Here is a 25,851-nt window from a genome sequence, read left to right as displayed (position 1 = left end):
CAAAATCTCCAACTTGCCTTTAGGAGGCCGTAGGTATCTGAAGACTGACAACGGGACAGAATCCTTGGACCTCATAGGCACTTATGGAGCCGTAGTCTTTCAAGAGAACAGCCAGTCTTATGAGAAACACGTCAAAGGGCAGAATGGTAAGTGAGCAATTGAGAGAATTTCCTACCATGCCTATTATACTTATCCCTGCATCATCTGCTGTTGCAGATACATCTTGGTGTCTGAGATGAAAAACTGTCAATAAGGCTTATCACCATGCTGTTTTCCAAACTTCCATCAAGGGTTTGCATCCTTGCCTACATGGTGCTATGTGTAACTAACCTACGCAGATGGGACAGCTGCAGTGGTGGATTATTGGAGAGGCAGAGTTGCCTATGGCGGCAAAATCTGAGGAGTAGCAAATCTTGCCCCTCCAATTTCGCCTCCCCTTTCTGTGGGCAGCAGCAGCTGCAGCAAGGGTGGAGTGGGCAAGGAGAAAGCCCTCCCTTTTGCCTCCTTTTTTTTTTTTTAAAGGCAAACCTTGTTTTCTTTAAGGTGAAAGGGTGGCAAAAAGCCTTTTTGCCTATGGGTGGCCTAAGATTCTCATTGCAAGTCCCTGATTCATTGGGTGCTTATCTCTACTAATCATAACCTAGATAACCAGGATACAAGCAGTCATATGGGCTTAGAATTTGAGCCTTTTATACAGTCAACTATTTTGAAAGCTAATAGCAGGATAACTACCTGTCAGGCCCATATTATGGCAAGGTTGTTATGTTCTCCCAGTAGACTAGCCTGACTCTGCCAAGAGAAGGGTCTCCCCATGACTTCACCAGTCAAGGAGATATTATGACAGTGTTTCACAAGGTACACATACACAGTTCTTAATCTGTACTCTTGTCCACAGACATGGCCTCCAGTGAAGACCTGACTCTGATGTTCTTAGTGGTCCTGCCTTTGGTGGGTTGTATCCTATTTGTTGCAGTGCTACTGTTCTGGAAGAAGAAAAGCACGATGACAAAACTTTGATACTGATGGAAGGGGGGAAATATATTAAAGAAATTCAACATGCTTCCAGTAGATTGCTTGATATTTCATTTCACTAGATAAACACATTTCAAGTTCTCTCCCAGCCATGTCATTCCCCTCTTTGCATCCCACCACATTTATTTGCACTTAAAGCTGCTGGCAACATCTCTGGTAAAACAATCTTTTGCTTTTATAACTAGCTTTAATGGTACTGATCCACTACTAAAAATAGCTCTGTGTGTGTGCGCACACCCCTATAAGCATGGAAAGGGAATGACTTGTTATGTTGTGGGCTCTAGCAGGATAACTTAACCTAGCAGCAGATTAGAACATAAAGCTTTCATTACAGAACAGATTCAAATAGAAATAAGGTCAGTTGCTAGGACAAACTAGGCAATTCTGCTGTTGCTAAATTGGTATATGGAGAAAGCCTTCATTTGGACTAATTATTCACTGCCCTGGAGGAGGTGTGTTGTCAAACCCCACTTGCTGAGCCCATCCTGGAGGCCTATGAGAGCAAGGCAGAACAGCCAGGTGAGCTGAAAATTCCTCTCTCCTGGCATCTGTCAACTTGTCCTATAACTACTCCTGTCTTAGGCGCTACACTAGCATTACAAGTCATCAATGCTAATCTTGGTCTAGAATATAGTCTTGATCACTGGTTTTTCAAGAACTGAACCTGTACTGGGAGTTTAACTTTTCCTGTTTCAAAATGTGGATAGCCAAAAAATCTGACCAAGTTTAACTGACTGTTAGAAATCCTTCAACTAAAACTGAAAGTATGCATGTGCCTTTAGTGTCGGAGGAGGAAACCTGTAATATAAAATGAGTTTAGACTTGGAAACATTGGAACCAGGCTATGTTGTAAGCCACCCAGAGATCATTTTGTTATAGGGTGGCTAACAAAGTATGTATGTATTCAAAAGCTGAGCTATAGTGAAGCATTTTTAGCCTAATGAAGGTCATAGCTTGGACGTGTGTGGAGATCACCTGCAGGAGGAAGTAGTTTAAGTTAGGATGAGTGTAGAAATCATACCAGTGTAAATGAGCATAAATGGGAGTAAGTCAGGCTGTTCACATTGCTGCTTTCTATTGTTGATTAGGTTTTCTTATGGTTTTCTCAAAGGTTGGTTTTCTCACACAGCCAGCTCCCTGAGCCATCCCACCCATTTCTGGCCAATAGGGTTATAGAGGAGGTTCTGCCTCCTGCTTCTGATTGACACATTCTCTTGTGCCCAGGTAGTGAAAAGAAGGATGTATACATGTTGCCTGCAGATTCCCCCAAATATAATTTTCTTTCTCGAACTTACTTTCCCAGTGTTCTTGCACAACAATAAGTGCATGCTAGATCAGTGGGAAGAGCCAGCTGCTGCAATGGAGCACTAACTCCAAATCACGATATTCAGTCTTGCAAGCAGTGGGAAGCTTCCCTTTCAAGTGGAAGTGCTTTCTATTCCCCTATTACCTGGATTGGAAGTAGAACACAGGAAGCAAGTCTGCCCAGGAGTGGAACTGAGAGGGGTGGCAGGTGGAGCAGACCCTCCCAGACAAGTAGCCACACCTCCCAACCAGTGTTTCCTGTAAGGAGTCCCAGATGTTGATTGCAGCTCCCAGAATCCCTAGCTGCAGTGGGCTTTGTAGTCAACATCTGAGATTTTCTGTTACAGGGAATACTGCTCCAATTCAGGGGTCTCCATACAAATGCCTGGATATCTCACACAACTGTGGTCAACACTCCCCCAAAGTTTGCTGTTACCAAACTGGAGTAAATCCCACCCACTGACCAACTCTAATAATAGAGAAGCAGGAGTAACTCACCATTTGGAAAACCTCCATATGTGCACTTCAGTCTGACCTGATAGAAGAGCTTGACAATTTTGAAACAACTAATAGCAGCATAGTTTTAGAGCTGAGCTATAGCGATGACAAGCCCCTACTCCAGTAGAGTTCTCTCTCAAGAGTCAAAATGCTGCAAACAAACCTACTACTATAGCTTAGGCATCCAAACCAATTGGTCTAAGCAGTCCCTGCCAATCATAGCTTGTCCTGTCCTGCAATCTGATTTGGAGGGATTACTCAAACTAGTTTGAATATCCACACAAACTAGGAAGTGATGCATTTAGGGGATGTGTGAGGCTAGGATGCAGGGAATGTCTAGTTTGAGTGGCAAATATAAGTTGTCACTGAGGTAGTCACACTAACAGATTTTTATCAGCCTTCTGATAATTGATCTTTTGTTCAATGCTTCTGTTCAAAAGTATAAGGCAAGACTTGCCTAGTGGTAGTCTAAGCAGTAATAAGGTAACATGCTGCATAGGTAAAGGTTAAGCATTGACCCTATTACCCCTTAGGATTGTTGATTTCCAGTGTTTCTCAACAGTGTCGTCTTTGCTGATTAGACCCAGTGACTTCCCCAGTGCCACTAAGCATAGATTGAGACTGGAGGGCTCTAAGAGGTTCTGAATACAAGTCATGAGATCAGTTTACAATCCCGGGCTTCTCCCTGGTGACAAACCTGGGTCAGGAAGCCATGGGCTGCAAGTCGTGTAGAAAGAGTCTTCCCTAATTCAGTATAATACCCTAGGGCGCTTTCCAGACTAGACCCTGCAACGGGGTCAGGATGCATCTTGGAAGTGTGCTTCCACACTTCCTGCATCCTGACACCGCAGTCCTTACACGGACAGCAGGGTGCCATTCACATTTCCAATGCCTTGTTTCGAATTTAATCACTGTGAAATGGAGCTACGACATCGTAGCTCCATCTGGCATAGAAAAGTTGCTGGTTTGGGGGGGGTTGTTAGTTGCTGTGAGACTGCTCCCCCTGACGTTTCCGTTCAGAATATGACTTGCCCGAACAGAAGCATTTTGCTGCTCATGAGCAGCTAGGCTGGAAAGCACCTAGAAGGCCGAGGAGGCAGTCTAAGTGGTGGGGAGACAAATCCCCATCAGCCTGGTCTGCGTTGCAAATTTGATTTTAAAACATTCAAAACACACGCCTCACAACTGAATCATCAACAATCAAACCATCCATTCTTAAGCAGAATAGTTTGTGTTAGAACAAAGTGGACTTCAGAACATTGAAAGCTGAGAATATGACAAGTCTCTGAAGTGGAAGAAAAGCTGTGGGTGCTGCCAAAGCCATACCACAATGGTTGTGAAGCTGAGTCAAATAACTGTAATAAAGCACTTTGCACAATAAAAAGTGCTACAGAAAGGGAATAAACAATTGAATTCATATGTATTCATACACCCATGTGTATAATACTACAGAGTATGTATATAACTCTGTAAGTCCTCCTACTTCACATACATGAAGGCCAGCTTCAATCTTGCTATCCCTGAAAGCCCTTCCCATGTACACAAGGAGGACTACCATTTTAGAGGCCTCCGAACCGGTTCAGAGGTTCGGTGCCTGCAGGGAGTGTCTCGCTTTAAGGGTGGGGGGGTGTACTTACCCCTCCCGTCACTTTTCCCCCTCTGGCGATCCATTTTTCTACAAAGTTTTGGGGGCAACAGCATTCCTCCCTCCCCCCCCCGTCGTTAGCAGGAAATAGCAGAAGTAATCGGGCGCGTGCACAGTGGATACTTCCGCTATTTCCTGCTAACAACAGGGGCAGGGGCAGCAGGGAGGAACACTGCCGCCCCCAAAACTTTGTAGAAAAATGGAGCGCTGGAGGGAGAAAAGCGGCGGAGGGATAAGTACAACCCCCCCGCCCTTAAAGCAAGACCCCCCCCTCGGCGCCTAACCGCACTTCTGCGGTTCTGTGCACATCCCTACTACCAGCTTCTGTAGCTACAGTAGCCTGAACTGCAGGATTAGTAAATAATGCTATTTATCTCCATGAATGAAATAAATTATCTCACCTGAATTTCTGTAGAGCAAGCTGCTGTTGAAGGTCCAGTTGTATGTCGGGGCATGTTTTTCCTGGTCATTTGGCAGGCATCATCTCCAGTGCAATTTCTTGTAGTCCAGCAACAGCTGGAAAGCCTCAAGTTGGTCACCCTGCCTGATATAAAGCATTCACACTTTAGGAAGCTGCCTTATACTGAGTCAGACCACTGGTTCATCTAGCTCAGTATTACACAGACTGGCAGCAGCTTCTCCAAGGTTGCCAGCAGGCATCTCTCTCAGCCCTATCTTGGAGAAGCCAGGGAGGGAACTTGGAACCTTATGCATGCAGGTGCTCTTCTCAAAGGGGCCCCATCCCCTAAGGGGAATATCTTACACTGCTCACACATGTAGTCTCTACCACAAGACCAGCTCTGCTCTAGGGATGTGCACGAAAAATTATCAGTGCCGGCGGGGGTAGGGCTTTAAGGGCGGGGGAGAGTGTACTCACACACACCCCCGCCGCGTTTCCCCCGCCGGCGCTCTCCAAATTTTAAGCCTCTCGGGGCGGCAGCGTTCCTCCCTGCCGCCCCGTTCCCCGCACGACCGGTGGGCGCGCGCACGCACGACAGGTGCACGCGCGCTCGGGACTTCCGGCCGACAGGGGGAACGGGGCAGCAGGGAGGAACGCTGCTGCCCCAAGGGGCTTAAAATTCGGAGAGCGCCGGCGGAGGAAACATGGCGGGGGGGGAGTGAGTACACTCTCCCCCACCCTTAAAGCCCTACCCCCGCCGGTGCCGAATCGCCGAATCCGCCCCCACACCCGAAACGTTTTGGCGGCCTTTTCAATGGCCGCCGAAACGTTTCGGGCACAAGCCTACTCTGCTCCCCAAATGATAGGTGATGTTGCACATTAACATTACATGCATTTAGATTGGTGTATGTGGAAGAGATATTGGGGGCCTGGGCCCATAGGAGAGCCTTCTCTGTGGCCAGCTCTCTTCTTTGGAACACTCTTTCGTCCTCTAGATTCATTCAGTCCCCTCCCTAGCTGTTTTTAAGGCCCTTCTTAAGACCCACCTGTTTCGCCTGGCATCTGCCCTTTATTTTATTTATTAATTTAATTTAATTTAATTTTAATTTTGTTATTGTTGTTCACCGCCTAGAGTCTTTGGAGGAGGTGGTATATAAGAAAAATTTAATAATTAAATTAAATTAAATTAAATTAAAGATTGGCAGCTTGATCCTATGCATGTTTACTTGAAAGTAAGTCCCACTGCATTCAATACATTTTACTCTCAAATAAGTGTGCATAGTATCATAGCCTTTAAAAGTTACTTCTAGCTGAGTGGATCACTTAAATGGAGAATGGCTTTTTGATGACAACCAAAGCAGTCCATGATGCTTAAATTGTTTCACAATAACCCCCACAATAACCCTATAATGTAGGCCTGAATCATTAAGCCTAGATTACAGATGAGTGGTTCAGTCTGGGATATCCAGAGAGCTTATGGCTGAATAGAGATTTGAACCAGGGCTATCCCTTCTCACAATGCATGCTATTACCTGTTATCTACACTAACTACTGTACATTACCTAAAATCTATAAGAATTCAAAGCACTCATCTATCAAAGGTCATAAGTGTGGTGTAGTGGTTAGAGTGCTGGACTAGGACTGGGGAGACCCAAGTTCAAATCCCCATTCAGCCATGAGAATTGCTGGGTGACTCTGGGCCAGTCACTTCTCTCTCAGCCTAACCTACTTCACAGGGTTGTTATGAGGAGCAATTTAAGTATGTAGTACACCGCTCTGGGCTCCTTGGAGGAAGAGAGGTATATAAATTTTAAATAAATAAATAAATAAGAATGAACTAATGAGCAGTGGGAATACCATGCAACCTGCACATAAGTAGCACTGAAAACATGCTTGCCTCCCTGTCCTGGAAGGGCTCTTTTATTTTTTACTCTTCCACAACAGGTAGAAATTCAACAGGTGATGCTTTCCCCCATCATGTCGTGAGAAGCTGCATCACTTAAATTTCTGCACAGAAGCCCTCCCCACCAAAAAAAGGGGGAGGTGGGGAAAAAATAATTAAGTACAAAAACATGCCATCAGACAAAATTTTTAGCCACAGATAAGAAAAGATAACAGAGGGGAGCTTTGCAGGACACCTGCCTCCATGGAGCAACAGTCTCAGTCCCTCTCTTTCAGGATCAGTTTCATTTGATTTGGATGTGTTTTGTGGGACTTTCTTGAACACGTTTCAATTCTTGCCAGTTTTAGGACAGAAAAATGACGAGTGCAAAAGAGAGCAAGAAAGACCTAAGAAAAAATCATGGAAATAAAAAAGAAAGAAAGAAAGAAAGAATTAACTAATAAGGAAGGTCACTGATGAAGGGCTACCTGAAAGACTTGGAGAAACTGGGGATTCAATATTTCTTCTTCAGCCTGAACTTTGCACTTTTGACACAGCCCCTCAGATGCTCCCTTCAGCTCTACCAGGTGCAAAGCTGCAGACAGTTTCATGGTCCCTCCCTCCCCTTCCCTGATTTTAACTCCCTGTTCTTGGCGGCTTGTTGCTTATGGAAGGTAGTAAGCTGGTGAAGTTAGTTTTAAGTCTTTAAAAAACAAAAAGTTTACTTTTTCTTTTCCTATAGCCTGCAGCCATGGGGCTGAGCTATGGTAACATCTTAGTTTTGCTGTTTCTAATTGGCTTGTCCTTTGGGCAGCGTGATATTGTGAGTGTCAGTTTTTCAGTTTCTACATATAGCTATGATTGTGGGGAGTTTAGCATGCAGCTCTCTGTATTGCCCAAGCACAGCCTTGCTGTCCGCTTTAAAGTTATAGGTAAGTTGTCTGCTGTTGTCTAGTTGTTCGTCCTTTTCTTCACTCAACTAAAAATAAAAGGGAAACTGCGTGAAAGGTCTTGGCTTCTGATACACAATTATGGGGTTGAATAATAGAATGTTAGAGTTGAAAGGCCTTCTAGACCAACCTGCTGCTCAGTGCAGGAATCTGCTACACCTTCACTGAGAGATGGGTGCCCAGTCTCTGGCTGAAAATCTCTGGAGAAGGAGAGCTCGCAACTGTGTGAAAGGCAGTCTGTTCCACTTGGTAGCAGGGCTGGCTTAAGGCAACAGCCAAAGTGGCACCAGCCAGTGGCGCAGTCAGTTCAGGGGCACCGTGCTGTTGTGTTTCCTCTCTAGCTGGACAATGTTCTCTTGCCCCTGGCTGCCTGCTGCTTTCGCTGTGGCGGCTGTAGTGAGCCTGGCTCACGGAGTCTGGCTAGGGGCAGGGGGTGAGACTGGGAGCAGGAGGAGGAGGAGCAGCCTGAGTCGCTCCCCTGCCCAGCCATAGCAGATAGTGTGCCTGCACAATGCGTGCCAGTGAGCGATGTCACGTGGCACATGCACGTGTCGGTGTTGCATTGCAGGAGTCAGCTAGGCAGCGGCCGGGCGAGCAGATTATGCTGTGCCCAGGGGTGTCGCTATAATTGAGTGGATAGGTTCAAAGAACCTGGGCCACACAGCTCCTGCAGGCCCCACTAGCTCCACCCCCACCCTGTTTTCTTCATTATCTCCCACACTCCTAGGGGCCACCGGGGAGAGGGGCAAACATGAAACCCTCTCCTCTAGTTACACCCCTGGCTGTTCCTCAGTGGATCCGGATTTCCTCTCACAGCTTGGCCTACTGGCCTCTTTCAGACTTTGTATTTGAAGTTAATGACCCTTCCCACTTGGCTAAACAGGAGAGATGAGCTTCTTCAAATGTAAAAATGCACCCCACATGCATAGGAAGTGCAAATAAAAATATATATAAAAATGGGAGGGGGGTGCCAGGGCAAAACTGGTCGACCTCTTGAGCCGGCACTGCCTGGTAGTGCTTCTTCCTCAATTGCTTCGTCAGTGAATAAAAGATCTGGGCATACAACAAATATTACTGTTAGAATTAATATACCACTATATATTGTCAGTTGCTTCTTAAAGGCTTCTGGGGCATTCTTGGATTAGAAACCCCTAAGCTAACTAAATGCTGGTCTCCAAGGCTAAAAGGTAGGCAAAAGGAAAGCAACTCTAATATTGTATCTTTTAGTACAGCTATAGATCTCCTGAGTGTGTCTAGACCAAACTGATCTCAACAGACCTAAATAAAAATGGAGTAAAATGAAAGATGGCTAAGAAGGGAAGGGAAGGGAAGGGAAGGGTCAGGCCTGCCTGAAAACGACCTAATGGAAGCCCTGTCTGTTCCTTTAACCACAACATTTGGGGGTCTTCATTGGTGACAGGAGAGCACTTTTTGGCTCCTTTTAAAAAATATATTCAAAACTTCATCTCTATAGAATTGGAGGGGACCTTGTAAGCTATCCAGGTCAACCCCCTGCACAGTGTAGGGTAGAGCATCCCCAACAGATGCTGTTGGAGGCAGCTAATTGGCCTGCTCCCCCCCACCATACCGCATTAGCATATTTTCTGTGTCACCTGTTCTCTAGGATGTCCAAAACATAAGAGGTTCTAAAAGTACATTAGCAAGATTTTAGTGCCCTGCGTCAAGACCTATATCTGAGTTCATTCCTAACAAACTCCTTATGTATTAAGTTTGTCTGAAAACACACACTGGGCTTGATTTTATCAGATTTCTCTAGCAAGTCTCTCTCTCTCTCCCCCCCCCCCCCGCCCCCCACAATCCAGCATAAAAATAAAGGTAAAGTTGTGCTGTCAAGTCAATGTCGACTCCTGGCACCCACAAAGCCCTGTGGTTTTCTTGGGTAGAATTCAAGAGGGTAGAATTCAAGAGGGATCATCTCCCTCACAGTATGAGATGATGCCTTCCAGCATCTTCCTATATCGCTGCTGCCCGATATAGGTGTTTCCCATAGTCTGGGAAACATACCAGCAGAGATCTGAACCAGCAACCTCTTGCTCCCTAGGCAAGTTACTTCCCCGCTGTGCCATTAGGTGGCTCTAACAGTCCAGCACAGGTGAGGACAAATTGTATGGCCCACTACTAAGGAGTGATGAGTGAATACTGAACAGTAGCAGTCTGAGTTGAGCATCTTAGGCTTGTAGCAGCTTTGGACTTCTCTTTGTTTTGGCTGGAAATACTGTAACTGACCCTTCTGGAAAGATGCTTCTTGATCCACATAAGGGAGAAAGGATACATGCTCTTTAATTCTCAGCTATAATCCTATTTGGAAAGTGCAGGTGGGTTAGCTATATAGAAGGCAACAGTGTTCCAGGTGATTTGTTTGGGGGTTCATTTGGATTTTGTCCATGCATTAACAATGAATTATCATAGGCTTGTAAATAACTGTTTGGAGGCCACTATTGCGTTAAATTAAAAGACTTCAGTTAGAACTTAAAGGCCTAGGTCTGTGTGGTAGGCAAACTAATAAAAAACCAGGGCTAGTGATTCCTGTGGAGTTATTTGGGCTCTGTGGTTGAGCCTTAAAAGATTCAGCTGTGGAAATGGTAAATGGGGATCTATTGTGTGGTTTGGGTATGGGTGGAGAATACAAAGTGTCCCTCCTGTTCGCAATATCATCTTGGATAGGAGTGTGTCTTTTGAGCTATTTTTGTTGACCTATTTTTCTACAGATGAGTTTGGGACAACCTTTGAAGTAACAAACTGTTCCATCTGTCGTCACTGGATCACATCTGATGAAAAGGGGGCAGTGGTGTTTTCTGCTGGGTACCATGGCTGTCATGTGCTGAAGAAGGTAACTTCCTCCATGTCAGTTCAGCTACTGCTGGAAGAGGCAATGAGTGGTCAGGATATTTGAGAGAGGAGGATGCTGAATGTAAGAGAGAAAGAGACAACTCCATTGTAATCCTCAAATAAGTCCTGAAGCAAGGCTTCAGGGGAAGGTCTTGTCTGCCTGGTTTTCAAAATAGAGAAAGGCAAAAAGACTGGACTCTAGAATGCCATGTACATCAATGGCACTATATACACACAAAGAAGGGACCCTGCCACAAGGAACTTGAAAACGTCAGGGGGGGAATGAATGCAGGAGTTAAGGTGGGAGTGGGGAGAGCAAGAGTTCATAAATTATTATTTTGTAGAGTTGGAAGGGAATTTCTGGAGGTCTTCTAGTCCAGTGTTTTTGGAGTCATGGACCAGTTTCCTGGACCAGCAATTAGTAAGGGGGTCACCCCCCTCACCCCCAACCCCATGCCCAGGCACCCCCCAAAAAACCATTTCGGGCAGCTCTCTGGAACTCATTCCCAGGCAGCCCTCACTGCATTATGAACTCCAATGAACTCCAAAGAGCTCCTGCCGGCTTGAAATGGTTTTGTTTGTTTGTTTTGGGGGGAGGGGTGATTTTTATTAGTGATGCCTCACAGACCCAACACCTTGCAGACTGGCACCGGTCCGTGGACCGGTGGCTCAGAAACACTGTTCTAGTCCACTTCTCCTGCTAAGTGCAGGAAATGGCAACAGCATCTCTGACAGATGTATGTCCAGCCACAGTCTGAAAACCAACAGCGAATGAGAGCCTAACATTACATAAAGCAAATTCTTCCATGTTTGAACAGCTCTTACATTTAGGAAATTATTCCTAATGTGTAGCAGAAGTGTGTTTTCTTCTCATTCTAACTCATCGGTTCTAGTCCGGCCCGTGGAAGCAACAGAGAATAAGTCTGCTTCTTTTATGCAACACCTCAGATGTGTGAAGATGGTTATATCTCTCTGTAATCTGCCTTCAAGTATGACTTCCCAGTTGTAAACACACCTTAAAGCATTCTGATTCTCCCCTGTAGGATGGCCGCAACAACCTGAAAGTCCGAATAGAGGAAGTAATGAGGAATGGACAAGTTGCCAATACCTATGATATCAACATGATTTGTCCTAAGCCACAAGACCAAATCATGACAGAGATGGACAACATGCAATCTGTGCCCGTGCCGCAGCCCCAGCCCGGCCTAGTGCGCCCGGTGCCGCAGCCCCAGCCCGGCCTAGTGCGCCCGGTGCCGCAGCCCCAGCCCGGCCTGGTGCGCCCGGTGCCGCAGCCCCAGCCCCAGCCCGGCCTGGTGCGCCCGGTGCCGCAGCCCCAGCCCCAGCCCGGCCTGGTGCGCCCGGTGCCGCAGCCCCAGCCCCAGCCCGGCCTGGTGCGCCCGGTGCCGCAGCCCCAGCCCCAGCCCGGCGTGGTGCGCCCGGTGCCGCAGCCCCAGCCCCAGCCCCAGCCCGGCGTGGTGCGCCCGGTGCCGCAGCCCCAGCCCCAGCCCGGCCTGGTGCGCCCGGTGCCGCAGCCCCAGCCCCAGCCCGGCCTGGTGCGCCCGGTGCCGCAGCCCCAGCCCCAGCCCGGCCTGGTGCGCCCGGTGCCGCAGCCCCAGCCCCAGCCCGGCCTGGTGCGCCCGGTGCCGCAGCCCCAGCCCCAGCCCGGCCTGGTGCGCCCGGTGCCGCAGCCCCAGCCCCAGCCCCAGCCCGGCCTGGTGCGCCCGGTGCCGCAGCCCCAGCCCCAGCCCGGCCTGGTGCGCCCGGTGCCGCAGCCCCAGCCCCAGCCCGGCCTGGTGCGCCCGGTGCCGCAGCCCCAGCCCCAGCCCGGCCTGGTGCGCCCGGTGCCGCAGCCCCAGCCCCAGCCCGGCCTGGTGCGCCCGGTGCCGCAGCCCCAGCCCCAGCCCGGCCTGGTGCGCCCGGTGCCGCAGCCCCAGCCCCAGCCCCAGCCCGGCCTGGTGCGCCCGGTGCCCCAGCCCCAGCCCGGCCTGGTGCGCCCGGTGCCGCAGCCCCAGCCGCAGCCCCAGCCCGGCCTGGTGCGCCCGGTGCCGCAGCCCCAGCCGCAGCCCCAGCCCGGCCTGGTGCGCCCGGTGCCGCAGCCCCAGCCGCAGCCCCAGCCCGGCCTGGTGCGCCCGGTGCCGCAGCCCCAGCCGCAGCCCCAGCCCGGCCTGGTGCGCCCGGTGCCGCAGCCCCAGCCCCAGCCCCAGCCCGGCCTGGTGCGCCCGGTGCCGCAGCCCCAGCCCCAGCCCCAGCCCGGCCTGGTGCGCCCGGTGCCGCAGCCCCAGCCCCAGCCCGGCCTGGTGCGCCCGGTGCCGCAGCCCCAGCCCCAGCCCCAGCCCGGCCTGGTGCGCCCGGTGCCGCAGCCCCAGCCCCAGCCCCAGCCCGGCCTGGTGCGCCCGGTGCCGCAGCCCCAGCCCCAGCCCGGCCTGGTGCGCCCGGTGCCGCAGCCCCAGCCCCAGCCCGGCCTGGTGCGCCCGGTGCCGCAGCCCCAGCCCCAGCCCGGCCTGGTGCGCCCGGTGCCGCAGCCCCAGCCCCAGCCCGGCCTGGTGCGCCCGGTGCCGCAGCCCCAGCCCCAGCCCGGCCTGGTGCGCCCGGTGCCGCAGCCCCAGCCCCAGCCCGGCCTGGTGCGCCCGGTGCCGCAGCCCCAGCCCCAGCCCGGCCTGGTGCGCCCGGTGCCGCAGCCCCAGCCCCAGCCCGGCCTGGTGCGCCCGGTGCCGCAGCCCCAGCCCCAGCCCGGCCTGGTGCGCCCGGTGCCGCAGCCCCAGCCCCAGCCCGGCCTGGTGCGCCCGGTGCCGCAGCCCCAGCCCCAGCCCGGCCTGGTGCGCCCGGTGCCGCAGCCCCAGCCCCAGCCCGGCCTGGTGCGCCCGGTGCCGCAGCCCCAGCCCCAGCCCGGCCTGGTGCGCCCGGTGCCGCAGCCCCAGCCCCAGCCCGGCCTGGTGCGCCCGGTGCCGCAGCCCCAGCCCCAGCCCGGCCTGGTGCGCCCGGTGCCGCAGCCCCAGCCCCAGCCCGGCCTGGTGCGCCCGGTGCCGCAGCCCCAGCCCCAGCCCGGCCTGGTGCGCCCGGTGCCGCAGCCCCAGCCCCAGCCCGGCCTGGTGCGCCCGGTGCCGCAGCCCCAGCCTGGCCTAGTGCGCCCGGTGCCGCAGCCCCAGCCTGGCCTAGTGCGCCCGGTGCCTCATCTATACTACATAGGTAAGTGTAATTCTCAATCTCTTATATATTAGTAATTGGATTTTCAATACCCATCAGACATGGAGAAAATTCCTTCTTCAGCTATTCATTCTGGGATTTTATGCAAAAATAGTAATACCTCTGTACCAAGTATTTCACAATGAACACATCTTGGAATGCTAGGGATGCTGTCCCATTAATAAAGAGTGGTTGCAGACCAGTCCTATAAGCAGGATTTGCATTGGTTTGCATTTGGATTTGTGACTTTGTGTGAGCACTGTCTCCAGTGAGGTTATTTCTCTCAGAGGATGGGGCTGTAGCTCAGTGGTGGAGCATCTGCCTTGTATACAGGTGGTCCCAGGTTCAATCCTTGGCTGGGAAAGGCCCAGGTTCAATCCACAGGTAGGGCTCGGGAAGACTCCTGCTTGAAAACTCAGAGGGTGGCTGCCAGTCAGTGTAGACACTGAGTTAGATGGAACAATCATCTGGCCTGGTATAAGGCAGCTTCCAATGTTGCTTCTGCTTTGGAGCCTTGCGTATGCCAACTATAAACTCATTCCCTTGGAGTACAATCTCGAATACTATACTATATCTGTAGGCACTTGCCCAAGCAGGGGGAAGAATAGATTCTAGAGACACTGGTTAAAGAGTGGTCTGTTTTGATGACAAAGTAGCTGCCTTTTCCAAATGAGGACTTGTTGATCTCCTTGAGTGTCTTCTGGGAAGAAGCAGCACAGTATGCACTGGCTGTACCATCTCGTGGTGGTGGTGGTGGTGACTCCTTGCTCTTGCCCTCCTAGGTTCCGCCCTCACCTTGGAGCAATGCCAGGTCTTGTCTGGGAGGATTCCCTGTGCAGCCGCACAAGGGCCAGCTGCCTGTTACCAGGCTGGATGCTGTTATGACAACAGGGATCAAGCTGCTCCATGTTACTATGGCAACACAGGTAATGGGTAAAATACACTCGGCTCCTTTTGAGCTTTCTCTTCACTCTCTTGGTTCCTACTGTCAACTGAGGCTTAGATGCAGTCATTATGAGGAGTTCTAACAGGAGAACCTCTTTCTGGTACTAAGCAAAGTGACTAGCAAAATCCCAGTTTAACCCAAGCACAGGACTCCATATTATTTATGCCCTTCACACAACTGCCAGTCAACAGGCTAAGAGACCCCAGTTGCAAAAATGCAGGCATAGGCTTACTGGATTGCATGCATCCAAGACAGGCAAATGGCAAGTTATGGGCTAGAACTTGTCCTGACACAGCTCTCTTGGCTTCTGGCCACCAGAGTCCTTGATCCTTGGCATAAAGCCTCCTGTATGCTACCATAGAAAAACACAGGCCTCTGTGGGCATCAGGTGACGAAATTGACTTGACGGCACACTTTACCTTTAACTCCATACTTGAGATCAAACTGAACTGGTTTGAAAGAGAAACCTCTTTGAGTAAAAAGACAGAGCTGCTTTGTAGCTTCCTTCCTACAGAAAACTGGGGGTCAAAGGTTCCAGGGGGCTTTTACACACAGCAGGTTTTACCCCACATTTACAGGGAGGCTTTACTGCGAACTCAGTTGTCCAAAAACACGCAGTGTGAAAAACCCAAATTGTGTGTGAACTGCTCCCCAATAACTTGCGGGGACTTTGGGGCAATTCTAGCCGATATGTGAATGCACCCCCTCCAGTCCAGAGGAGGTGCGAGTGAAAGGGCTTCAAAATCCCCGTGTGAAAAGCTTCAGGGTAGCACCACAAAAGGATTTCCGCTTGTAACCCCTCATGTTCCCTCGGTCTTGCAGTCACTCTTCAGTGCCTTCAGGATGGTCACTTCATCCTGGTTGTCTCCAGAGATATGACCGACTACCCGCTTGTCCTTGAGAATGTCAGGCTCTCCTATGCCCAAGCGGGCTGCCAGCCTGTCAGAAGAACAGAGGCTTTCCTGGTCTTCCGCTTCCCCCTCACCCAGTGTGGCACGACAGTTCAGGTGAGGATGTGGCCCTTGTAGCCAGGGAGGTGTTTCTTCACCCAAACCTCGGAGCCAGATAAACAGAGCCTATATCTTGCTACCCTTTAGGTGACTGGTGGGAGACTGATCTATGAGAACGAGCTGGCTTCTGGCATTGACGTCTTGGATGGGCCAGATGGCTCTGTCACACGAGACAGCACCTTCATGTAAGCTGAACTTCCCCGTGTATTGGTAACGCACCTGCTGGTACGGATCACTGCACTTGAGGTGCATCAACACTTGTACAGATGCTCCAGCTGCAACCGGGGAGGGCTTCATCAGGGAGACCTGGGGGCAGTGGCGTGGAGAGCAAAACCCTGTCTTCACAAGTGTGGCTTGAATCACCCTTTCATGATCTCAAGATGGCTGCATGTGGTTGGGTCCTATCCTTTGGTTTGCAAGGTGATGATGGTGGGGCGGGGGGATATATGGGAATTTCATACACTCTGGAAAGCGATGCCTACAGAGCTGTTAGAGGATTTGACGCTTCCCCTGATGACCAGTTTGACAATAAGGCTCAGGACTCTGCACCCTTCGTCAACCCTGTCTTCTGTGTGCAGCCTCCATGCTCGCTGCGTCTACAATGCCACAGACTTCCTGCCAGTTCAGGCTGAGGTCCTCTTGCCTCCCACCCCAGCTCCGGTTCTCCAGGCGGGGCCTCTCCGGTTGGAGCTGCGCATTGCTAGAGGTAGGTGTACTTCAAGCCTTGGTGCAGACGCTGCTGCCCCGCCTGCCCCTTATGAGCCATACCACTGACCCTCTGCCTGCCTCTCTTCTCCAGATGCCGCTTACCTCTCCTATTATGTGGAAACCGATTATCCTGTGGTGAAGGTGCTCCGGGACCCTGTGTATGTGGAAGTTCGCATGCTGCAGAGAACAGACCCGTCCTTGATGCTGGTTCTGCAGGACTGTTGGGCTACCCCCAGCGCAAATCCCCTCGAGCGGCTGCAGTGGCCAGTCCTGGTGGAGGGGTGAGTGGTCAGGAGGCTGCTGGCTCCCTTGGGGGGACGGGTGGCTGCAGTGGCCTGCTTGAAAGGGAATGTCTCTTGTTCCCAGGTGCCCTTTTGAAGGAGACAACTACAGGACCCAGCTGGTGCTTGTGGGGCCTGCCACATCTGAGCTGGCCTTTCCCACCCACTACCAGCGCTTCACCCTCTCCACCTTTGCATTTGTGGATTCTGCCTCTCAGATGGTCCTTGGACACTGGGTGAGGAAACGTTATTTGAATTAACTGGTTGCTCGCTTCAAGTGACATCTTTACAGGAAAGCTGGGTGAGCTTCTTGAAAACAGGAGACATTCAGACTGGGCTCATCCCCCATTCCTATAGTTCCTATATTGCTAGCTAGCCTTCTTTTTCCTCTGTCCTCTCTCTACACGAATATGTTAATAGTACTGGGACAAATCTAGCCTAATCTTTCTAGGGAACATCAATCCTCATAATTGGCAGCCAACTATGATCACCTGTCTGGAATGAATGAGGGAATTTCTAGGAGTTTTCTGCAACTGTGTTGGTCTTCGATTAGCCCACATTTAAGGTCTTAAGGAATCTATTCTTTTACTACTGCAAGTATTCTGTTGGCAACCCTGAATTTTGCTGTTTAGGTTAGGAAACTTTCAGTTCCAGAATGAGTCTTACTCCCTGGTCTGTCTGGACTCCAGCTGTAAAATGGAAATCATGATTACTGGCGAGACTGAATGGTGTATACTAACTTGAGCCAACAACTTGGATTTCAGGTGTATCTCTTCTGTAGTGCTTCAGCCTGCCACCCTTCCCATTTTGAGTCCTGCAGGAAAACGTGTAGCATTAATGTCTCTTCAAGTAAGTGACCATCTTTGCCTTTTGCTCCCAGGATGTGAAAGCTTGGTACAAGCCGTACCTGGAATACCTAGGCCATGTATAGGAGGGTTACCAGCTGAAACTTTGGATCAGAATTTATTCTGGCTACCTCTTCCAGTATACAGAGCTGGAGATCAATCTACCATTTTGGGGTGGATGGGAGGAGGAAAGGCCTCTATTGACCAAAGAACAGTCTAATGATGAAATTCAAATTTGGTGCAGTCTGAGGGATAAAACTACCTTAAAACAGTAGTACATATGCTAGTAACTTCCAGGCTTGACTACTGTAATGCACTCTATGTGGGGCTGCCTTTGTGCATATTCCAGAAACTATAACTGGTAACAGAATGCAGCAGCCAGGTTGGTCTCTGGGACAACCCAAAGGGACCATATAAACACAGATTCTGAAAGAATTGCACTGGCTGCTGATACGTTTCCAAGTGAAATACAAAGTGCTGGTCATTTACCTATAAAGCCCTGAATGGCTTAGGTTCAGAGTACTTGAGACTGCCTTCTTTGTCATGAACCCTGCTTTCTGTGAAGATCATCCAAGGAGGTCCACTTACAGTTGCTGCGGGCTGGTCTGGTGGTGACTCGGGACCAGGCCTTCTCTGTGGCTGCCCCAGGGCTTCGAAATGTACTTCCTGTCAAAATAAGAGAATCTCCATCTCTGATTGCTTTAAAAAAAGACCCTCAAGCCACTCCGGTTTTCTCAGGCTTTCAATTAAAACTAATTTTAAACTGTCTGTTTTGTTCAGTGCAATTGTTTTCTTTACTTTTATGTTGTAACTTGGATTATGTACACTACTGAGGGACGGGGATGCAAGTGCACGTAATGAAATCCCCACAGGTTTGTTTGTTTGTTTGCAATGAAAAGGGACAGGTGGGTGGCAGTGAGACTTGGAATAAAGTGGCGGAGGTGGGCGGGCGGGTGCTTAACCCTTTTCCTGGCTACCATTCTACTGTTCTAGATCCTCCTGATCAACTGATTCAGGGTTGCAGATGCATGTCTGTGCATCTCCATAAATCTACAGCTAACAGTTTATAATGCCACTACTATATGCATTAAGAGCTGCTGGATTGAATACGTGTTTGACAGTCACTTGCATTCATTAGTAGTTCTAGTGATTTATTTTCATTTATGTATTCAAAATATTTATGCCCCGCCACTCCAGTACACTATGTTTGGGGTGGCTCAGATCAACAAAACAGATACAATGTAAAGTAAAAGATTAATAAAACAAGTTAGACTACCAGGCTAAAACCACATTTAAAATTACAAATTTTAAACATTTTGGATTAAATTATTAATAGAAAGCTAAAAACCTGGGGGGAGGGAGACCAGGGGGTGGGGGCTGCTTTTTTAAGCAACCAGATATACTGGTCTATAACTTCTTTTGGTGTGGCCACTTAAGCATTTCCCAGTGCGTTGTGCAGGGGTTTCTAGGGTGGCTGTCCGTGGGGTAGGGCTATTCACATGATTAAAACATTGATTGATCAATAACCACATGACTAGTAGTTTTGCATATTGCATATTCAGGATGCTTCTGAAGCAAAGAAGCATGTTGTGTTTAGATGCAGACATCCTCTTAGAGATGTATATCTTTCTATACAAGTTAAAAAGGGTTCCTTTTAAATCGTGTTTGCTGCCTGCATTTTTTTTTTTTCAGAAAAAAATTAGGGCACAACCTTAATTTTTTTAAACTTGCAGTATTGTTTTGGAGTACTTGCCCATGGACTTGAAGCTTTTTCTTGCTATATTTTCCAGGAGGCCGCAGGTTCTTGAACACCAAGAATAAGACGGAGCCCTTGGATTTGGTGAGCTCACTTGGGGCTGTGACCTTTGCTGAGGAGACTGGGCAACAAGCATATACTAGTAAGTGCTTTTGATTGGATTATCTCGGTGGGGGTGCTCACTTTCATGGCTGCTATTTGGTGGCAAAAGCTATTTTAATAGGAGTCGGGCAGAAGGCCTGTTTGAGTAAACTAGAGGTCTTTTCCTGAAGGCATGAGTTCTTGGATATTATTGGACTACAGCTCTCATAATTCTCAGCCACATCTAGGAATTCAGGTTTGAGAATATTTGCCTTAAGGGCGGAGGCCTACAGTGTGAATGAGACAAACACAGCCCTAATGAGGCACCACACAACCTAGGACTGATTGTGGCTCCTATATAAAGTGGTGCAGGAGCATTGCCACTGTGAAACTGCTCTCAAAACCTGGTAAAGATTGAATTGACTTGGATGGACCCCTATCCACCCAACCCCCCCACCCCCAATGTCTGGATAAGGGCTCACTAAGACAGATTTTGGCCTGTACAGTTCCTAACTCAAATCTTTTCATTTTCCTCCAGGTTCAAAAGACAGAATGGACCTGAATATTGTCCTCTTTGGAGTAATCTCGCTAATGTCTGTGGCTCTAGTGATCATGGCTTTGATCATAATCTGGAACAGGAACCGAGAAGGATCCTGTAGTGTTGGCCACAAGAGCTGTACAGCAACAAAATAAAAGTCAGTGTTTGAATTTCTGACATGGACTTCATGTTTTTGGACTGATAACTCTAGGCCTGCTTGCTAGAGCAAGAAGGCTCAATGGTGCACCAGTACTGCGTCATCTACCAGCAGTGGGCAGAAGGATAGGTGGTCTCTGGGTGATTTACAATAGATCAGCAAGGGTCTTGGATTCTTAATAACAGCAACTATTATAAGCTTTTTTCCTGAATTAGGCTGATGAAAAGTGCTTGATGGGGAAACAAGGAGTGGATTTTTCGGTGAAAGGACTGATTTTGAACTGTAAATGAAATTCTTGAGGTGAGCTATGTGCTCAAAGAGAGGTGGGGACTCTGTTCCTTAATTTAAAGTGCTTTCATTCACTGTTTAGCACCTGGCTCCAATGGGTGGCATTTTAATAGAACTTGAGGTTCTATTAAAACCAAGGAGATCTAAAAGTCTAATCACCCCTGTTCTAAACTACAGCTATTCAGTAGGGGTGTGCATTTTGGAATTTTCTTGTTTCGATTTGTATCCAAATTGAAACATACCCATTTTGTTTTGTACCCAAATTTTCTGAATCCGAATCAGCCCTGTTTTGTTTTGTAGCCAAATTTTCCAAATCCGAATTGATTTGGATTTTTAAAAAGGGTCCCAGGGCAAAAAGAGTGGGTGGTGGTGGTAGTGTCCAATGGATGGAAGCTACCACCCACATTTCAAAGGAATTAGGCAAAGGGCTGATTTTTTTGGTGAACTTTTTTTTAAGTTTACACATCTTTAAGAATTTTCCCATAGGGAATAATGGGGATTCCAGCAAATGTATCACTTCAAATCAAGGGGAAAGGGATGACCCAGAGCAGAGTGTGGTGAGTGGTAGTGCCCAATGGGGGCAAGGAAACTTCCAGAATTATTTCAAAGGAATTGGGCGAAGGGCTGATCTTTTGTGGTTTGTTGAAGTTTATGTGTCTTTAAGATTTCTCCCATAGAGAATAATGGAGGTTTCAGCAGCCCCATAATTCCACTTGGGGGGCACTGGGGTTACCCAGAGCGAGGGGTTGTGTAGTGCACATACGGTGCCAACCACCCCCATACCCACAAGCCTGTGGGGTACTGGGTTTTGTTGTTTCTGAGGTGTTCATTGTAGATTCTCTGGTAGCATATGAGATTTTCAGTGAAAAACAAGAATCCACTCTCATATGCTACCAGAGAATCTACACTCAGAACACCACAGAAACAGCAGAACCCAGCACCCCATGGGTTAGCAACCCTTCCCCTGGCCAATGTGGGGTCAGTAAAGAGTGGGAAGAAGCAAAAGAGCCAATGCGGAACAAGGAGGGAATTGTCAGCAGGTCAGCCCATGATTTAGGTCACTGATCAGAAGGCTGGAAGGGTGGGAAATTCAAAGAGATGTCAAACACAAAATGGAGACTGACTCAGAGATCCCCACAAAATGGAGGTCCGAAACAACAAAACGTTTTGTAGCCGAAACAGGGGCGTTTTGTTTTGTATACAAAACTTTTGGATCTGGAAAATGGGTGTTTTGTTTTGTCTACAAAACACCCGAAACAGGCTGTTTTGGGTACAAAACGTTTTGTATCCGAAACGTTTCGCACATCCCTACTATTCAGGCTTTTACAAAGTGGCTACTTAAACAGAGGGGAAATGGAATCTTTTGGTTTACTCCTACAGTTTCTACCATGTTACACAAAGGATCTTGAAGAACTCTTGTCTTGCAAGATCATATCATAGCTATCTTCCATTTTGTAGTTCACAAACGAAAATTCTACACTAGGATGGGAAAGGGGTGTAAATAAATCTCAATTCCAGTTACGATTCCCTTACAGCAGGGTTTTTCTCTTCCCTTGCAAACAAAAAACAAAAACAAACCCTAATCCATCAGGGTGATGGTTCTTATTCTGACCAAATTTCTGCTCCTGGAGGAAAAACAGGGAGGCACAAAGTTGAGCAGAAGGAAAACAAAGTGTATACAGCATCTGCCTTAGTTAATATATCAGATCCACTCTGTTGCAAACCTGGAATCCGTTTTGTAACATAGTTTATAGAGTAATCTTATTCCCACAGTGTTCTGATAAAGATGTTCAAGTATGGCACATTGGCCAAAACAGATGCCTTGTGTGCAGTCAGAGGTTTGCTTCATCTTTAGTTTACAACTTGGGTCAACTGACTACTGAACTTGAGCAGAGACTCCTCTCCTACACCCCACCCCACCTCTCCCGACATGTAGCTGCTTCTGCAGCATGATTAGTTTCCGCCTGGAGGGAAGAGCTGGATTAGGTGTGGGGAAGGAAGGAGTGAAACTTGTGTTGATACACACACTCTAAATTGTTCCCTAGGTCATGCCACAAACAACTTTGTGGGATGTCCTGAAAATGACTTGTGAAGTGAATGGGCACACATCTGTAAACAATCACATATTACACTTTCTGTTTAACACAAATCCTGTATAAGAAAACTGCTTTCTGGGTGTAGAATGCTTGTGTAAACTACACATATGACTAAATGCAACCTGCTTCTAAAATAGTGTCAAAGGCCCACTTTCTCTCCAAGTTATAACTTCTTTAGAGAAAACTGAGCCACTATGGCTACTGTAGCTTTATCTTATATACATGTAATGAGAAACTTACTGTAGGGAGACCATCATACTCCGTTTTAACCTCTCTATTTATGTCCAAACTGCAAACTTTTACCTTAACTCCAATAGAAGCCTTGCAGTTGGTATGAAGAGCAACAGCATATACGTTAGATGTTTTGTCCTTCCACAGGATCAGCTTTACTTACAGTAGGCAGCAGATTTCCTGCCTTAAGCAGTACACAAAGACCTATGGGAGATGGCACTGAGATGTTCTGTGGTGCTTTTACAGCCATGTCTATAAGCTGCAAATGTAGCATAGAGCAAGCCTTCATCTTGTAAGAAGGCTGTAACTTTCTGCGTCGATGACCTGGTCACTGTCATTTCTACCTCAAACGCTAAAACTAGGCTGCTGTAACTAGCAGGGTCGTATCTAGGGTGGGGCAGGCAGGGCACGTGCCCCGGGCGCCACTTGAAGGGGGGCGCCATTTCTTAAAATTAAAAAAAAAGGCCACCAAAAACAAAACGGCCACCATGCATGCTCAAATGGCTTCTAAGAGACCCTAGGCCATGCCAAGCCTCGCAGAGGCCATTTGAGCATGCACAGTGGCCATTTTGTTTTCTGAGACCATTAAAAAAAATTTAAATGGCCACTGCATGTGCTCAAATGGTCCCCGTGAGGCCCTAGGCCTTCCCAGGCCTCACAGAGGCCATTTGAGCATGCATTGCAGCTTCCAAAATGGCCACCAAGCCAATCTTTGCAGGCCCGAACAGGCCCGAAAATCAGCCCGGGACAGGCTGTAGCAGTGAGTTAAGAGGCCAGCGGGGGGAGGGGGAATGGTGAGTTTGTCTTTGAATCAGTGTGAAATCTTTAGTATAAGGCCCACTGGGAGTTTCTTGCTCTCTTTCTCTCATTTTTACTGTCTTTCTGAAATACTAGAATATATTCCAAGTGGTGACACAGTTTACTCTGCATATCCTTTAATTATTTTCAGTGTATGTAGGGAAAGTCAAATTCTCCATTTATTTTTAAAACTTTTGTAATAGTGATGCTACAATGTAGAGTAGAGAATTAGACAGGCACTTCAGTTTAGTTTTCCAAGTATACTTCCACATAGTATTTTGATATTTCATGAGCCCCAACATACTGAAATTTGTAGTTTCCCAGCATTTTTTTGGTCTGGCTACATCCACTGCTAAATAGTTTTTGAAATATTAAAAGAATAAAGAGCTTGACTTGTATTTTTTAGCTGATATTATGGTAAAGTTATCTGAAAGATGGGTGTCAGATGTTTGGACAGGGGGTACAATTTCAGTGCTTGCCCTAGGCGCTATTTTCCCTAGATACGCCTCTGGTAACTAGAGGTTTGTTGTGGCTGAACTTGGCAATACACCTTTTGGGGATAGGTCAGAGCATATTGTACTACTACCTGCATTGGTTCCTTGTTGCTTATAGGAGCAATTCAAGGCACTGTGTTCAACTAAGTTCCTTCAACAGCTTGACACCTGTTCTCTGCTTCACATTATTGGCATACAGATGGTAGAAGTCATTCTTGAATAGCAATTGCCTCTGAAAGTGTTCTCAGGAGCTACCTGTGCTTGAAGAACTCCTCCCCTCTAAAGCTCATCAATGCCTGTAGCTGGATACTTCTCAGAACAGCTGTGAACATTCTCTTTCTAGGCTACAACTGTGTTTCGTGGCATCTCAATATTGTAGTAGACATGTTTGTAGACTAGTCTGCTTCTTAGACTAGAGTTCAATGGGCTGCTTTAAGCCAATTGTGGGATAATTCAGTTAGGGGGATGCTCATAGCTCTATTCACACATTGAGTCTCACACTAATGGCACATACAACAGTAAACTTCCTATCTCTACCTATATTGAGAGGGGCTATAGGCAGACTCACTTCTAAAATGAATGAAGCATGTACATGTGTACAAATGTCTGAATAGGGCTTGTGTGCTTCTACTCACATTTTATTTTATTACCTACCCTGAACCCTAGCAAAGGGGAAGATAATTTTGGAATTACTTAGTTTCTACACAATATCAAGTTAGTGTTTGTATAATTATGTGCCAGTGACCCAGCTAAACCAGTTTCAGAATCTGAATTGAGCCCTGGGCACTTTATTTAACATATTTGTATACCACCCAAAACATAAGTCTCTGGCTGGTTTACAACAAAACAAAAGCAAATAAAAAGGTTATAACATTACAATTTAAAGTGTTAAGACTATTAAATCAAATTATTAAAACAGTATCTAATTAAAAGCCTGGGTGAACAAATGTGTCTTGACTGCCTTTTTAAAAGTTGTAAGAGATGGAGAGGCTCTTATTTCAGCAGGGAGCACCTTCCAAAGCCTCGGGGCAGCAATGGAGAAGGCCCATCCCCGAGTATTTACCAGATGAGCCAGTGGCAACTGCAGACAAATCTTTCCCGAAGATCTCAAAGGGCAGTGTGGTTCATAATGAAGATGGTTTTCTCTTAAACATTAGGCAGAAGCCCTGTAACCTTTGCCTTGTTATTTGACAAGGAACCCCTACTGCACTTTGGAGAGTTAGGATTGCTAACAGTATGACACTACAAGTCTCGATTCTACTATGTCATAGCATAGGCAGGCTAATTGTTATGGTATTGTATTGATGAAACTGACACTAACTACAAGTGCAATATTTCTTGGGGAGGCAGGGAAGAGAGAATTCCACTGTATGAAGACAAGTGTATTGTAGAATCTTGTGCTCTACTAACACTGAGAAGAATCTACAAACTGTTTCTGAACCTTTGAAGCTTACAGGCTTTAGAACTCATTTTAAATGAATATTGACAGCTGGAGAGAAAATGAAACTAGGATTCCAGCAAGAGCCCATTGTCTGCAACAGGGGTGTATCTAGGGTGGGGCAGGCAGGACACGTGCCCCGGGTGCCACTTGAAGGGGGGGTGCCATTTTTAAAATTTAAAAAATGGCCACCAAAAACAAATGGCCTTTATGAGGCCCTAGGGCATGCCAGGCCTCGCAGAGGCATTTGAGCATGCACAGAGGCCATTTTGTTTTCAGCAGCCATTTTTTGAAAAAATAAAAATAAAAAATGGCCACCACACATGCTCAAGTGGTCCCTGCGAGGCCCTAGAGACTAGAGGGGGAAGGGGAAACCTTTGCAGACCCCACCCCATGGCCTTTAGGAAGGCCCCCGAAAGGGCTGCAGGTAAAAATTTTT

General features: G+C 48.0%; 1 protein-coding gene across 1 annotated transcript in view; it reads left to right on the top strand.

The window, feature by feature from the left end:
* Window positions 1-20,087, top strand: part of ZP1 (zona pellucida glycoprotein 1) — a 35,614-nt gene extending 15,527 nt beyond the window's left edge. The window contains exons 11-22 of the mRNA XM_053250455.1: window positions 10,442-10,563; window positions 11,606-11,920; window positions 13,631-13,748; window positions 14,528-14,671; window positions 15,514-15,698; window positions 15,789-15,886; window positions 16,280-16,407; window positions 16,501-16,690; window positions 16,776-16,926; window positions 17,455-17,539; window positions 19,326-19,433; window positions 19,911-20,087. Coding sequence (XP_053106430.1) covers window positions 10,442-10,563; window positions 11,606-11,920; window positions 13,631-13,748; window positions 14,528-14,671; window positions 15,514-15,698; window positions 15,789-15,886; window positions 16,280-16,407; window positions 16,501-16,690; window positions 16,776-16,926; window positions 17,455-17,539; window positions 19,326-19,433; window positions 19,911-20,065 — 1,799 coding nt within the window. The 3' untranslated portion in view covers window positions 20,066-20,087. The remainder of the gene's footprint in view (window positions 1-10,441; window positions 10,564-11,605; window positions 11,921-13,630; window positions 13,749-14,527; window positions 14,672-15,513; window positions 15,699-15,788; window positions 15,887-16,279; window positions 16,408-16,500; window positions 16,691-16,775; window positions 16,927-17,454; window positions 17,540-19,325; window positions 19,434-19,910) is intronic.
* Window positions 20,088-25,851: the final 5,764 nt, after the last annotated feature.

The sequence above is a fragment of the Hemicordylus capensis genome, chromosome 1 (genome assembly GCF_027244095.1).
Source record: "Hemicordylus capensis ecotype Gifberg chromosome 1, rHemCap1.1.pri, whole genome shotgun sequence".
NCBI classification, from domain to species: Eukaryota; Metazoa; Chordata; class Lepidosauria; order Squamata; family Cordylidae; genus Hemicordylus; species Hemicordylus capensis.
The sequence above is the reverse complement of the archived record's forward strand: the minus strand, read 5'-3'. Positions and strand labels throughout refer to the sequence as shown.